This window comes from Microtus pennsylvanicus, chromosome 6 (genome assembly GCF_037038515.1).
Source record: "Microtus pennsylvanicus isolate mMicPen1 chromosome 6, mMicPen1.hap1, whole genome shotgun sequence".
Classification (NCBI taxonomy): domain Eukaryota; kingdom Metazoa; phylum Chordata; class Mammalia; order Rodentia; family Cricetidae; genus Microtus; species Microtus pennsylvanicus.
Window position 1 is genome coordinate 4,412,162 of NC_134584.1, and position 16,686 is coordinate 4,428,847.

At 43.4% G+C, this 16,686-nt stretch overlaps 1 protein-coding gene across 1 annotated transcript in view; it reads left to right on the plus strand.

The window, feature by feature from the left end:
* The window catches only part of Trip13 (thyroid hormone receptor interactor 13), a 16,922-nt gene extending 5,587 nt beyond the window's left edge, over positions 1–11,335 (plus strand). The window contains exons 6-13 of the mRNA XM_075975697.1: positions 656–728; positions 2,922–2,985; positions 3,591–3,677; positions 3,868–3,974; positions 4,868–5,021; positions 7,184–7,296; positions 8,796–8,865; positions 9,974–11,335. Of these exons, the coding sequence (XP_075831812.1) occupies positions 656–728; positions 2,922–2,985; positions 3,591–3,677; positions 3,868–3,974; positions 4,868–5,021; positions 7,184–7,296; positions 8,796–8,865; positions 9,974–10,069 (764 nt within the window). The 3' untranslated portion in view covers positions 10,070–11,335. The remainder of the gene's footprint in view (positions 1–655; positions 729–2,921; positions 2,986–3,590; positions 3,678–3,867; positions 3,975–4,867; positions 5,022–7,183; positions 7,297–8,795; positions 8,866–9,973) is intronic.
* Positions 11,336–16,686: the final 5,351 nt, after the last annotated feature.

Genomic DNA, 16,686 nt, shown 5'->3' on the forward strand with positions numbered 1-16,686 from the left:
ATGAATCATATGGGGGGAGCATATGGGAGAACAGTCATATCATAGCCAAGAATGAAAAAGAGAAGGAGACCAAAGTCCTTCAGTGCCCTTCACGTGCATACCCCCAATAACATAAACCTTCCTTTATCTCCTCTCGTTTTCTGCAATCACCCAGAGCACCATTGGGAACCAGACTTTTAACAAATGGATCAAAGTGACATTTCAGATCTAAACTGGTATTGCTACTCTGATCTGATGTGGAATGCAGGCCCCCTTTGGATTATCTGCAGTGAAAGATGCCACTACAGTAATGGTTTTGATGAGATGGCACTCTTCTATCTCATTTACTGAGAAACGTGTATTTGATCTTTGATAAGTGTGGACTTCCTAGAGGAAGTGTGGAGACAAGGGCTTGTGTCACTAAGATGTAGACAGAAGTGGTGTGTATTCAGTGTGCCAAGAGAAGTTAGGAGCCAGGAAGCAATGTCAGCTGGGCGATTAGAAATAGGAAAGTCCAACCACGTTAGTGATGTCCAGTCAGGGCTACATAGTGAGATCCTAGAGCTTTTAAACTTAACAATTAACACTTGTAGTAATAAGAGCAATAGCGCTTAACTATGTTTAAACGTATTATTACATCACTGGCTTGAATTTATTTCCTTGGCTATTATTGCAGGTCCTCCAGGAACTGGAAAAACATCCCTTTGTAAGGCATTAGCACAGAAACTGACCATCAGACTGTCAAGCAGGTAACTTTGGTGACAGCAGAGAGGAGAGCAACAGGCACAGGACTTGTAACATCTGAAACTTTTATTTTCAGTTATTCACCTCTCCGTAGGTGTAGGCAGTTCATTTCTCTACACTCATGGTCACAGGGTTGATTCAGTCTTGTGACGTCCCCTGAGGTAGCGTGGCACTGTCCTAGTGCATATGGATTTAAAGAGAAGTATTTCTGCTCATGGTGGTGGGTCTGGATACTAAGCAAGTTCTGTTCTTTTAGGAAAAGAACTTTGATTTTCCTGTGGACTTTCCTGTTCTTTCTCAAGTTCTGTCTGTTTGGGGTCTTGGCTCTCCTCACGTTTGAAGACAGTGTGGTGATTACTCATGACTTGGGTATCTCTTCAGCATGTTAGACTCATAGGTGTTGTTCCAAAGACGACCCATGTACTTTGCCCTTTTCTTTTTTCAGCTTTTTATTTTTAAAAAATATTTTATTTTGCTGTGTATATGGGTATTTTGCCTGCATGCATATCTGTGCCTGTGTGCCTGGTGCCCAGAGAGGCCAAAAGAGGGCATAAGATCCCACGCAGCTGGAGTTTCAATGGTTGTGAGCAGCCACGTGGGTACTGGGAGGTCAGACCCAAGTCTTTGGAAGAACAGACAGTCTTCTTAACTTCTAAGTCATCTCTCAAGCTCCTCTTTCTCATCTTTTAAAAAGTATCTGCACTTAATTTTAAACAGTTTCTATTGCTGCACCCTTAAGCCCGTGGATTTTTTTCTTTTTTTTTTTTTTTTTTGAGTGTGGAGTTTTATTAAACGGGAAGGGAGAGAGAGAGGAAGAGAGAGGGGAGAGGAAGAGAGGCAGAAACCTGTTTGCCTCGGCAAAGAGAGTGCACAAGCACCCATGAATTTTTTTTTTTTGTAGTGTCTAAACTGCTTTACACTCAATGTAGTTATTTTTCATAGTTTCTTTTCTTCCTGTGAAGATTCCTTTTGGTTCTTTTTCTCTTCTTTCCTACAGGTGTTTTTGTTAAAGTCCTGAACCAGATTACTATGGCTTTTTTGATGATCTTGCCTATCTGTTGACTGACTTTTTGTCTAGTTATGGGTCATATGTTCCTCCTTCCTGGCATGTGCGTTTAGTCTATGTTGTCAGTCTGAGTGGATTTGAAATCGCCTAAAGGACACAGCTGTCAGTCTGTCTTTGAGGGAGTTTCAGGAGAAGTTTAACAAAGAAAGGAAATCTTACCCTAAATGTGGGTGACACCATGCTAAGACTAGTGTCCTAATCTGAATAAAAGGAGAAAACCAGCTGGCTGGTAGCATTCTGCCTCCCTGCCCCTGGTTGATGCTGTGTTCTAACCCACTCTGCATCATGCCTCCCTTATCATGATGGGTTGTCTTCCTCTGAACTGTGGGCAAAAGTAATGCCCTCCTCTCTTAACTTGTCTGTTGTCAAGTATTGGACCACAAAGATGAAAAGAAACCTAATTCAGCATCTCAAGTGTTTTCGCCTAAATACTAAATATTGTGGTTAAAGTATCTAGATATTTACATATTCCTTTTAAATTTCTGTCTTGGTTCTGGTAGCCTTTTCAACTGCTTGTAACAAGCAAAATATTCCTATGAGAAATCTAACCTTCACTTAGAAAAATGTGGGAATTTGTATTTATCTTATGAGTTAGAAAGAGGTGTGTGTTTATAATTATTTGTTCCTCCTCATCTGTTAAATACAGTGTTTTATAATTAATGTTATTTAATATTCACCCCAGTCTCTTTACTGTGTCATTTGTCATTAACACCTTCTCTACACTTTGTAAGATGCAAAAGTAATTAGTACTATAGTTTTAAAAATGGAATGCTAGTGGTACTTTTTAAAGCAAGGAATTCTTCTGTGGACCTGTTACATGGGTGAGCTATGCGGAGTACTGGGAAGCCTGGCCTACATAGAGAGTTCTAGAACAGCCCAAGCTATATAGACCCTGTTTCCAAAGGAGAGAGAGAGTTGATTTTAGGAGCTTCCTCCTCTCCCCTGGCTCCATGACGCTTGTTTTACTGTCACCTGAACTTACTAATTGCATCCTGTTAGGTTTTCTACAATTATTAATTATATGGAACTGCATCTCTTAAGAGTGGGGGTTTAGTTTCAGAATATGGGCAATGGAGGGAGGTTGTATCAAAGGCAGTGTATTAATTTTAGTTTTCCTACTTTTTCTCACCAGGTACCGGTATGGCCAGTTGATTGAAATAAACAGCCACAGTCTATTTTCTAAGTGGTTTTCAGAAGTAAGTATCAAATGTTTTAATTATTGATATTGTCAACCACAGTGGAAAACAATGTCTTCTGTCTTGACCAAAAATACCAAACACAGAAGTTTTTGGAAAGAAGTAGGTGAAATGAGAAAGTCAACAAGGTACCTGACTGTGGTCAGGGATGGAGTCCAGCGCTTGAAGACTTGAAGGCAGGCTTCACAGTCATGCACTCTGGATCTGAACTGAGGGTACCAGTACAACGTTGTGGGTGTTCTCAACCCTGAAAGCCTGTATGCCCTTGTGGTGGGTGATACAGGCAACTGTAAACAATGTGCCTGCGACTTTCCCTTGTCGGTTTCAGTGTTACCATCAGTGGTTGGTCTTGTTCCCAGGGAGTAAGCTCACACAGGCGATCATTAGTGGGGTCACTTTTACTGCGTCACCCTGAACAATAACAGATGTGGTCTCAGGTCTCCATATCCTAGGAAGCAGCAGCATTTGTGCTGACCTCTAAAGCCATCTCTAGATCTTGTCTGGTGCTGTGAGTTTGCTGGGGGCCGTCATGACAATGGTGCCTTTGTGCTCCTGTAACAGTTTACTACAAATTGGCTCCACTAATATGAATGCTTTGTTTTCAGAGTGGCAAGTTGGTAACTAGGATGTTCCAGAAGATTCAGGACTTGATTGATGATAAGGAAGCTCTGGTGTTTGTGCTGATTGATGAGGTAGGCACTCAGATAGCCAATCTTTGATCCCTCTCACTTGGTCAGCTGTGTTGCAAGCTCTCTCTGTGGATCTTTTCCTGATGCCCCATGCAGGAGCACACATAGACACATTCACTGTTTTTATTCTGTTGACACAGTCCATAGCCAAGTGCCAGTTACTCTTCACTGACATGTTGTTTTGTCCCTGCAGGTGGAGAGTCTCACAGCTGCTCGAAATGCTTGCAGGGCAGGCGCAGAGCCATCAGATGCTATTCGTGTAGTCAATGCTGTCTTGACGCAAATTGACCAGATTAAAAGGTAACAGTGGGGTAAATAGTGAGAGTGCACATGTGCAGAGACAGAGAAACGTGAGGATCAAATAGCTTTAGGTCTTGCTCTTGGCAGTCATTTCCCTTACCTTGGCTTCTGCTGCTAGTGTCTCCCTGCCGTCTCCAAGGAAGGTGCCCTCTGCCTGAAACCCTCACTACCCTCTCTTCAGTATCACTTTCAGTCCTGTATGCCAAGTTCCTGTCACAGACCATTTCTACCTAGGTCCTGTGTTAAAATGGTCAGCTCTCTTCCCCTCTACCCAGTATCTCTGTCATACTGACAGACTCTCTACTCTCCTCCCATGGTCCCTATTATGGGGCTTCACACTTGCCTGCTTAGGATCCCTCATAATACGTATGATCTTCCTCATCTGCCCGCTTGGAGTGTCCCATTATGTGATTTCTTCCCCCACTGCAAGGAGAGGCAGTCATCCCTTCCCATTAGTTAAAAGGTGATGTGGGGTCAGAAGGACACCTCCCCATGGTGTCTCTTTTGCCTTCGTTTTGCTCAAGGCTGATAGTCTTCATTGCCTCAAGTTCCCCTTAGTGGGAAGTCAGGGATGTTGCACAAAATAAGATCTTCCCAGAGCTGAAATAGGTAAGACAACAAATCCAATAGAGAATACCACAGCTTTGTAGAGGCAAATGCCTTGGGAGTATCTGGGCATAGACCTGCTGCAAGCAGGAGATCAGGGCTCTCGGGATATGAAAGTTGTATTAGAAGGTTACTCTGACATGAAGCACAGCCACCAAAACAAAACTGGATAGGCTCTTCTACTCACAGACTTATTGGTCCTCTTACCTACGTCCCTGTCAAATAAGGCGGACCAGAACTGGACCTTTAAAGTTCTGTGCCTGATTTTTGCCTGTTTACCACAACAGGCATTCCAATGTGGTAATTCTGACCACTTCCAACATCACTGAGAAGATTGATGTGGCTTTTGTGGACAGAGCTGACATCAAGCAATACATCGGGCCCCCTTCTAGAGCAGCCATCTTCAGAATCTACCTCTCTTGTTTAGAAGAACTGATGAAGGTATCTATTTTCACTAGATTTGTACATGTCGGCAGTTAGTTAGCATAGCTTATTGTACACTAGTTCCAATAAGGCATTTTATCACATTGAAAATTATAGTAATAGTGCATCTAAATTTTGCCTGCTGACTCAATATTTTTTATCTTTCCTGTAAAAGTAAAAATAAATTTGAATTAGCCTATAAAATAATGAATGCTTTTTTTATAGTACTTTTATATGCCTATGTCATTATACCATACTCTTAATAATGTTTCTGGTTTTTTGGTACAATATGTTAACACTTCAGTATGTAAGATACCAGTGTGTAGGTTAGTGAGAGGGTTGTAGGCAGACTATTGGGCACATTCTGGTTCTGAGCTTGCCATGAACTGTGGAAGTGGCCAGTCTCTTAGCCTATACAAAGGACAATGGAAGTCCTGCTTCACAGGTTATACTGACTGAAGGCCAAAGTTTTCAGAGTATCATGTGACTGAAGGTTATAGTTCACAAAGCTATGACTAACTGGAAGTTTGGTTCTCAAACCGCATCTGACAACTCCTGCTGCAAGAACATACTTTTGAGTATGGACTGTGGGGAATTGGGCAGTAACCGAGCAAACCAGTATGCAGAGATTTACAATAATGCTGTGGTGAATCCTTGGCTCTAGTCAGCAGAGTGGAATTGTCCTCACATCCTGCAGCAACTGCCTCTATTTTATGATGCTCTCTTCACCAAGGATGGTATGGTCACTTTTGGGCAGGAATAGGGAGCCAGCTCAGCCAGTTCAGTAAGGGCGTTCAGGTCAGCATTGTTCTGGCATTGACATCCTGTCTAGCTTCAGTAGCTGGAAGAAGGGTGGGGGGGCCTCTGTGAGCTGCTTTACTGCCAAAGAGCTTAGCATGAGGCAGGTCCAGTGAATATGCTGGATGCGTTAGCTGTCAAAGGTGCTTTTTTTTTTTTTTTTTTTTTTTTTGGTTTTTCGAGGCAGGGTTTCTATGTGGTTTTGGAGCCTGTCCTGGAACTAGCTCTTGTAGACCAGGCTGGTCTCGAACTCACAGAGATCCGCCTGCCTCTGCCTCCCAAGTGCTGGGATTAAAGGCGTGCGCCACCACCGCCCGGCTCAAAGGTGCTTTTGATGTGTCTTTTAGCCCTCATAATAGGGGAGCTGAGACCAGTTTCTTATTTGGTTATTTTGTGAAAACCATCAGGGGATGGTTGAGTTCAGATTCCCAGCACCCACTTGAATGTGTCAAACCCACCTGTAATCCCAGGAGTCAGGTAGTGGAGACAGGATCTCTGGAGCAAGCTGAATGGCTAAGTAGTCAAATTTTTGAGCTCTGGGTTCAAGTGAGAGATGGTGAGCTATTATTGTGAAAGATATCAATCTCTAGACACACCCACCACATACACATGCATATGTAGGAAAGAACAAGAGATTTAGACACTGTAATAAAACTTGGGCTGGTCCTGAAGTGTGTAATTGAGTCTCACTCTGTCAGGAGCTTGCAATGGGCTCTTGTGATGTGTGCCTGCCCATATAAATTCACTGACTATGGGAACCTGAAAGAATCACTTGTGCAGAGAAGTAAGGATACCAAACAGAAGCTTGTTTCCTCACAAGCCTCCAAATTACACAGAAAAGGGTTTTGTGGAATTAGTGCCACCCTGCCCGCTCAGCGCAGCCCCTTGAGGGAAGAGTTTCAGGAATCCACTGCCTTGTCTGTCACTCTACTAGTCATAACTGAAGAGCAAACCGAGACTGTTCTGTTGAAGACAGCCGTGGTCCTGGCTCTGCGTTTCAGTTCTGCTCCTGTTTGTTTGACACATATTTCTGGAACAAAGGCAGAGTTCAGTACCACGCATCACTGTCCCCTACCCATTCCCCCAAGCTCTGACGTGTAACCAGAAAATATCTTGGCTAACCACTCAGCATCTGGCTTGCTACTGGTTTCTGAGCTATGCCTTATGATTTATATGCTGATCTTTGAAGAAATATAGGTATGTATGTGGAGATGAATATTAAAGTGTGCAGAGCTGTATTCTAGTGTATCATGGTGATTATATTGGACTTACATAAATCATAAAAACTTCTGCTCATTCTGGCAGTGCTGGCCCTTTTTCTCTTGGTGCCTGCACCTTGTCTTGTGTGGATTGTGTCATAACCGCTCTGCCTTGTTCCCCAGTGTCAGATCATATATCCTCGGCAGCAGCTGCTCACCCTCCGAGAGCTGGAAATGATTGGCTTCATTGAAAACAATGTGTCAAAGCTGAGCCTCCTTTTGAGTGAGATTTCAAGGTACAAACTGATGTCATTTTTTAACTTAAGAAAAATCGTTTGCTGAGGTAACCAGGTATTATGATTTCCTTTGGAAGTCAGAGAAGACTCTTGTCAGTGAGCTATCAAGGCACTGCAAAAGTAGGCCACTCGGGAGGCAGAGGCAGGCGGATCTCTGTGAGTTCGAGGCCAGCCTGGTCTACAAGAACTAGTTCCAGGACAGGCTCCAAAGTAACAGCGAAATCCTGTTTTGAAAAACAAAAAACAAAACAAAAAGTAGGCGTGAATAGCTGGCAGAAGCCTGCAATTCATAGAAAGTGAGAAGGAAAATAACTTTGGTGATTAAGGTAGGATAAAGGGCAGGGGAGTCTGGCACAGAGCCTCAAAGGACAGGATATATATATATAATTGCAGAACATCAGGAGGCTACTGGGCAATGTGTTGGCAGCCATCTTAATGGAGTATTTCCCACAGACCAGTGTGGCACTGGAGAGGCAGAGGGACCATGCTGTGAACCTCCCTTTCTGGCCAGTTTAGATTTTATTCAGAAACAATGAAATATGTGGAAAGTTAACATGAGGAGTACTGTGTTGCTAGAGACGAAACTTAAATCTATGAGGAGAATATACTTAATGTAAAAACATAGACACAGTGGCCTGGTTAACATGAGGAATACAGTGTTACTTACTCGACACCTGAGGCTTCCAGGTTCCCCTCTAGGCACTTGGTCCTAGAGCTTCACCTGGAGCAGGAACTTAAGAAGACAGATGATGGTGGGTGGTGCTGTTTGTCTACTCTTTTGGCCTTTGGTCTTTTGGGGGGCGGATCTCTACCCAGCTCCCAAATAAATACCAAGAGGCTTTTTCTTTCTTAGAAATGCCCAGCCTTAGCTTGGCTTGTTTCTAGCCAGCGTTTCTTAATAACCCGTCAACCTTTTTAGCCTCTGGACGTTTACCTTTTCTTCTGTATACCTTGCTTTAACTCTTACTCTGTGGCTGGTTGTGTGTCTTGTCCCTAGCGGCCTCCTCTCCTTGTTCTTGCTCCCTCTCCCTCAGATTTCTCCTCCGATTTATTCTCTCTGCCTGCCAGCCCCACCTATCCTTTCTACTGCCTTGCTATTAGCTGTTCAGCTCTTTATTAAACCATCAAGTGTTTTAGACAGGCAAAAGAATCACAGCTTTACAGAGTTAAACAAATGCAACATAAACAAAAGTCACACATCTTTATATCATTAAGTAAATGTTCCACAGCATAAACAAAAGTAACACACCTTTACATCATTAAACAAATGTTCCACAGCATAAACAAAAGTAACACACCTTAAAATAATATTCTACAACACTTGGGGAGGACAGAGGACAGCAATCTTTGAGGCCAAGGCTGTACCCAGGATCACACAGAGGCTTGTGATTTTGGGTTGCCTTGGCCAGCATTTGAACTCCAGATCACCTTAAAGAGAATGATTTTCTCTGAATTGTGCACATTTATGTATGAATTTTTTTATTTTTTTTTAAATGCAGAAAGAGTGAGGGCCTCAGTGGCCGGGTTCTGAGAAAACTCCCTTTCCTGGCTCATGCACTCTACATCCAGGTAAGCTTCCCTTGGCCCAGTGTATTGGATACCCGGGGTCCTCTCCCACACTGTTCACAGAATTCTGGGGTATCATCTTAGTTTCTTTTCCAGCTGTGGTATGGCAAAATGCTCTTTAAAAAGCAATTTAAGGAGAGTTTGTTCTAGCATCATGGTGTGAAAGTCAGACCAGCAAGAACTTGAACTTGCTGGTCCACAATCAAGGAGCAGAGAACGAATAAATGGTGTTGCAGGGTTTCCTTTCCCATTGATATAGTGGACCCCAACCAGGGCCTGCTGCCCACAGTTGAGATAACCGAGATAATTCTCTAAAGACATGCCCAGAGGCCTGTCTCCCGGGTGATTTTAGGCTCTGTCAGTCATAGGCAGTGGGTACTTGGGAAGAAATGGCTCTCCCAGGTGTCTGCTCATACGTACACACACTTGTGTGTGCAATACACAGGCACACGAGTACTGTGGCGCATTAGAAACTTGTGTCTAGAGCCCACCTCATATTCTTCAGTATTTGTGCCCCATGAGCCTGGGTTCTGTTTACAACCAATGGTGACCTGGAGTCGTTCCCTTACCTGCCCAGGGCCAGGCCTCCAACACAAGCCCATCAGCCACCCAGTTCTCTTAAATCCATTATTTGGCATTCTCCCTGGCCGGTGACAACTGCTATGCTGGTTGTGGTCTTCAGTACCAAGGAAACACCCATGGGCCATGAGTGTGAGTGCTTGGTGCTGAGCTGCATCATCATTCTTGGTTATAAAGCAACAGTGTTGTGCCCCACAGCTCCAGGACAGTGGCCGAGCTTTTTGGGAAAGGCTCTGAAATGGCAGGCCTTGAGGCCCCACATTCTATTCCCGATAGATTTTCTTTCTTAGCAGGTGATGATTGCTGGTCTTACTTGTCTACTCTGGTAGCCTTTTCTAACCAGTAGGAAACAGCAAGATACATCATCTTCTACAAACCACATCTGTGTGCCTTGCTGTGGGCCTGAGAGGTTGTGGCTTGTTTAGCCCACATAGAGCTGAGCGTCTTCCTAACACCGCAAATCTGTAGATGATAGCTGCCAGGTAGCCTTCTAAGGCCCAAGTCCGCTCATCATGGTCATGTGTCTTTCCAGGCTCCTAGTGTCACCATCGAGGGTTTCCTTCAGGCCCTGTCTCTGGCAGTGGACAAGCAGTTTGAGGAGAAAAAGAAGCTTTCTGCTTATGTTTGATCCCAGACAGCCATATCTGTGGCTTCCAGTGGACAACTAGTAGGTGACACCACCTACCTCATAGTGTGATCAGAAATTACACTAAACCATGTAGATCTGCAAGCCAGACAGACGGGTGGGCAAACTTTGTCCAAAGAAGGACTGTTTTGTGTTGTTTTACAATCATATTTAAAGGTAAACTGCCTGTCTTTTTCACTGTTTTTAAAAGATAGTTCAAGTTCTGTTTTAAAGACCTATCTAAATATTGATGCCATCCTAACTTTAGCGTGTCAGAACAGAAGACATTAAATTTGTTTAAAATGGAGAGAGATCAAAACAGCTCTCCTAGAACAAGAAAGAAGCTAAGTAAAAGACAGCATTGAAGATCTTTGCCCAAACTAGAAAGGAGCAGGTACTTTCTGGCCTGAGCCTGCTTCGGTTAACGCAAGATGCTATGTAATGGGTGAGAACGGCATGTTTCCATGATAAGGAAATTGAGAAGAGGATTGCAGGTAAGGCCTTCCTTGACAGTGCTCAGATGTCATGTTCACAGGAGCAGTGCGTGCTATGTATGGTCAAAAGAAGCAGGCAGTGTGTGGAAATTTCTGCTGTGTTTTGTTTCTCCAATAATGTTACTCATATTTCAAGTGTAAATTCATGTTGCCAAATATAAAATAAGTCATTAAGTGTTGCACCTCAGATATCATGTTTTACTTCATCTTCTGCTAAAAGTAGTTTGGCATTGATGCTTGTACATGAAGTCACTTTTAAAGGGAGTGCTGCCTTTGTCATAGAAAGTTTTTAAATATTAAACTTGTCTTCAGAATGCTCTCAATTTTATACTATCTGCTTCAAATGCTGTGAATGTTACTAATAATGACTGATGTGTTCATACAGCTTTAAATCTGCTGTGTTTCAAGGACCATACAGTATAGTTGTGTCATTGGCGGGAGCACACCCACCCTGCCAGTAGGGTTAGGAGGAGTAGTACTGAGACACCACAGGCCATGGCTATGCCTGTCAACTCAACTTTACCTCCTGATCTGATACAGACTTGGAAAACGGGGCCCTGCTCTTTAATTCCTGGGGCTCCCATGGGTGCTTTGACTTCCCTTTCCCCTGGGAAGCTGGGGATAGAGCAGTGGCTGGAGTAGTATGCCACTTCCTGCTTCTCTCTGTGCATCCTTTCTATTGGTCTGTGCTTTTCAGGGTTTCTGCCTGATCTACTCTGTTTCGTGATTCCCAGTATTCTTCCTCTTTTTGGAATAAATTTGTCCTTTGTTGTTCTGACTATTCTCATTCATGGACTTGCAGAAGAAGCTTCTAAACCATTCTCTTTCCTTAGAAGTTACCTCTAACAAACTGGAAAGAAAAAAAAAGGGTTAACAAGAACTCTGCACAAATTCTTGAAAAAGAAAATTAGTTCAAAAGAAAACAGCATGATCTCAATTATAAAAAACACAGAGAATTAGAAAACATGTCATTCTCATGAATATATATTCACAACTTTTCACAAGGATAAACCAAAGCAGGGCTTCCCTAGACTTTTATTTCTAGGTTTTGGGTTTTTGAGACAGGGTCTCATTATGTAGGTTTGGCTGTCCTGGAACTCAGAATGTAGCCTAGGCTGGTCTCTAACATAGATCTGCTTCCTGAGTGCTGTGATTGAAGGCATGTGCCACCACGTCCACCTTCTGAGTAGTTTATTTATTTTCATGCCTGTCTCTAAGAGTGTACGCATAGCACTTCCATTTTCCACTCTAGCCAGCCCTTATGATGTGTCCTAACCCTGTGGACAGGTTCCCACAACTGAAATAATGAATGGGGTCTGAAGGTGCAAGGTCAGGAAAGGGTGAGGATGGGTGAGAGCTAGGGTGGTCAAGGACCATCTTCCTACTAACTAAGATATCCAGCATCTAAGTGTCCAGGTAAAAAGATGAGGTCTGGGAACTGAGGAGTGAGTAGAGAGGTTAGGATGTGAGAGTATGGGCTGAAGGGTACCTATATAGAAAAGCCAAGGACAGGCCGTGGATTGGGAGAGATGGTCTGACGATTTCAATCTGACAGTTCTTTCTGAGACCAGCAGAGGGCAATATCCTGCAAGTCAGGACAGGTGGTGAGCATTGTCAGGAGTTTTTCTGAGCCCAGCCATCAGCTGTAGCCTTTTTCTCCTCCTGGCCCTGTGCATTCAGTGCCAGGGCATGTATGGTCATCAGTATGTGTTGTATGATTTTTCCTGGGAGATATGAACATGCATGATGACAGACCAAAGAAATTTTTTCTTCCAAATACAACTTTGGAAGTCACTGTTTTGGGAGGGTTAACTACAGAAGAATGGTGACTTGGACAGCTGCATCACCATAAACCCCACTGCATCATGGCTGGCAATTTATGAAAACTTACCACTGGAGTTTCTTGAACAACTTGCAGGAAGCTCCACTGGAGAGTCTCCTCCACTAGCAATTGTTTGCTGCTTACTTATATAAACTCAGTGGTGGAGATGGGATTCTTGCAGGTTGCCTGAACATCCTGCTTGTGAGTTTCCTTCCTTCTTCTCTCCAGTAGAAAAATTTAGAAGAAATAGCTATAGAACAGCAGGTAATCTAGGCTGAGGGGAGCTTCCATCTACCTGGATCTCACTCAGCAAACCTTGAGCTCTTTGCAGGCTGTTGTGGACATACTCCGGCATTGCTGGACAGGCATTATTTCAAGTTTAGGCTTCCTGAGGTGGAATAGCAATGTGATGGAGCCGGTGTGGACTTGACAGCCAGAAGCCTGACCTAGCAGGGGCCTGTGGAAGGTGACTGCCCACAGTTTTCCTCATACAGTGAGCCTGGCCTTTGAAGGTTCCACGGGCAGTGAATACCCCACATCACACAGAATCTGGTGACCATTGAAACTGGAAAAGAAACTGCCCGTGAGGAGTCTGTAACAGTCAGTAGAGAAGGGCAGGTAGATCTGGAAACGTTTGTGGAACCCCCCGCTTATCAATAGCCGTGTCCTAATGGGATGAACAGTCGAGTGGCCCCAGGAGTCTCCTGACTTAGGGAAACAGTGTAAGTGCAATTAACATTTGTCACCAGATCATAATTTATTACTGGAATCCTTCTTTCTCTATCACCCGACTTACTAATTGTGACAGGGCTTTGTTTTTTGAGTGTCACCTGAGTTATCACTAACTTAGGCTTGAAAACTTATTCTACTGTATAAATTTTCTTTTATGATTGGAAATCTTTATCATCTGAATTTTTGTATCTGAAAACCATTTTTCTCTTATCTGAGTTACCATTTTTGGCCAGATAACTTCTTTTTCTTTCTTTTTTTTTAAGAAAAAATTTTTAATACAATCTTTTCTCATTTTACATAGCTATCCCCTCCTCCCACTTCCCCCGTTTCTCCTCTACCCCACCTCCCCATCCACACTTTAGAAAGAGTAAGCCTTCCTATGGGGAGTCAACAAAGTCTGACGCTTCACTTTGTGGAAAGACCAACACCTTCCCCTACTCTATGTAGCCTGAGCAAGGTATCCCGCCAAAGGCAGTGTGTTCCTAGATGCCAGTTCAAGCACTAGGGATAAATCCTTGTCCCACTGCCAGTGGCCTCATAGACTGTCCATGCCTCACAACTGTCCTTCACAGTCTCTGGGCCTAAATTGGTCCTATGCAGGTTTGACCTCTGTCATTCCAGAGTCAGTGAGCTCTCACTAGCTTGGGTCAGCTGTTTCTGTGGCTATCACCATCATGGCCTTCACCCCTTTGTTCATAGTAATTGTTCCTCCCTCTCTCGGGCTAATCTCAGGTAGGTTGGCCCAGTGCTTCACTGTAAATCTCAAATATAACATCAGTAGCACAGACAGTGAGAGCAACAATTAATAAATAGAACCTCCTAAAATTGAGAAGCTTCTGTAAGGCAAAGGACATAGTCACTAAGACAAAATGGCATCATACTGAATGGGAAAAGATCTTCACTCACACCACACCGAACAAAGGACTGGTCTCCAAAATATATAAAGAACTCAAGAAACTAGACATCAAATTACCAAATAATCCAACGAAAAAAATGTGGTACAGATCTAAACAGAATTCTCAAAAGAATTGCAAATGGCCAAAAGATGCTTAAGGAATTGCTCAACATCCTTAGCCATCAGGGAAATGCAAATCAAAATGACTCTGAGATACCCTCTTATAGCAGTCAGAATGGCTAAGATCAAAAACACCAATCATAGCTTATGCTGGAGAAGATGTGGAGTAAGGGGAACACTCATCCATTGCTGGTGGGAGTGCAAACTTGTACAACCACTTTGGAAATCAGTATGGTGTTTTCTCAGAAAATTGGGAATCAGTCTACCTCAGGACCCAGCAATACCACTCTTGAGCATATACCCAAAGGATGCAGACCCATAACTACAAGGACTTTTGATCAATTGTTTTCATAGCAGCATTTTTTGTAATAGCCAGAACCTGGAAACAACTTAGATACCTGCCCCTCAACTGAAGAGTGGATAAAGAAAATGTGGTACATTTACACAATGGAATACTGCTCAGAGGAAAAAAAGGAAGACATCTTAAAATTTACATGCAATGGATGGAACTAGAAAAAACTATCCTGAGTGAGGTAACTCAGACCCAGATAGACAAACATAGTACGTACTTACTTATAAGTGGATATTAGATGTAAAGCAAAGGATAACCAGCCTATAAGATCTCTGGGATAACAATATCAGAGACACTAGATAACAAGGAGAACCCTAAGAGAGACATACATAAATTCCCCTGGGAAGGGGAAACAGACAAGACCTCCTGAGAAAATTAGGAAAAGGCTGGAAGGGGAGGGGAGGTAGAAGGACAACATGAGGGAATGGGATACTTGGGATAGGGGAAAGACAGGGAGAGAAAAGAAAGATGTCTTGATTGAGAAGCAGCACTAGGGAAAGTCCCAGGAATCCATAAGGAACCCCAGCTAAGACTCAAAGCAACAGTGGAGAGGATGCCTAAATTGGCCTTCTGTAATCAGAGTGATGACTAGCTTAATTGTCATCATAGAACCTTCAACCAGCAACTGGTGGAAGCAGATACCGAGAACTTATTTTTCTATTAGGCAAAATAGAAAAACTTGGAATTCACATTTAGAGATCAGCTAAGTAATCACTGGTCAGACTGCCAACCTGGTACATCACATGGACGGCCTTCATGACAAAACCTTTCTTTCTCTCTAATCTGAACTCTTAGTTAGGACTTTTGTTTGATTGATGGAGTTAACATTTTCTCTGGAAAGTCATTCTTTATCACTTGAGTCATAACTATAACAGAAAACATCATGTCATCACCACTAATAACTAAAAATCTTTCTTCAAACACCCAAATTATTGCTTATGGCTGCAACCCTTTCTTCCCTCATCCGAATTTGTTTTTCAATCAAAACTCCTTTTCAGCCATCTTCATGATGGAAGAATTTTTGTAATCTTATCCAACTTTTTTAAAATTTCTTTAAGATGATCTTTTTTTATTTTACATACTAATCTGTTGGGAGCTGTGAATCCCCAGATTCTGAATTTCTTGTAAACAACTTGTTTTCCTCTGCTCTGAGACAGCTTGCAGCTGCTCTGAGCACGAGACCCTCAGAAGTTCCTGATGGCAGGAGAGTGGTTTCTGGTGCGTTTGGCTGGGGCATGGCTATCAGTTAAGGATCTCTATATAAGCTGCTCTGGTACACAATAAAGGGGGCATTCTTGGGGCATTCCTGTTTCAAGGGTGACCCATGTCTGCATCTGTGTGTCTGTGTGTGTTTCGGTCTCCAGCCTCACGCCCGGTTCACGAACTGTATGGTGGTGCAGAGTGCAGGTGGGCCGGATGCACTACACTAAATCCCAGTTCTCCTTCCCTCCCCTCCTGTTTCCCCCACCTTCTCTCCACCCCACCCCCATCTACTGAGACGGGGTGAGGCCTCCCATGGGGAGTCAACAAAGTCTGTCACATCACATTGAGGCAGGACCAAGGCTCTTTACCCTGTATCTCGACTAAGCAAGGTATCTCCCCACAGGGAATGGGCTTCAAAAAGCCAGTTCATGCACTAGGGATAAATACTGGTCCCACTGCCAGTGATCCCACAAACTGCCCAAGCCACACAACTGAATGAGTCACTCTCATTCAGAGGGCCTAGTTCGGTCCTATGTAGGTTCCCCAGTTGATCCAGACAACTTCTTGGTCACTCTGTTGTTCTATTGCTGTGAAGAGACACCATGACCAAGGCAACTCTTATAAAAGAAAACATTTAGTTGGAGGCTTGCTTACGGTTTCAGAGGCTTAGTCCATTATTATCATGGCAGAGAGCATGGTGGCAAACAGGCAGGTGCTAATCCATAGAGCAAGAGCAGCACCAGGTCTAGCATGGACTCTTGAAACCTCAAATCCCACCCCCAGTGATGCGCTTCCTCCAACAAGGCCACACCTACCCTAACAAGGTCATACCTCCTAATCCTTGTAATCCTTCCAAACAATTCCCCTCTCTGGTGACTAAGCATTCAAATATATGAGCCTCTGGGGACCATTCTCATTCAAACCACCACACACAGTTTACAATAAAACTTTGTTGGCGGCCACCTGAGTTATTAATGATGGAAACCTTTCTTGGTTACTTCA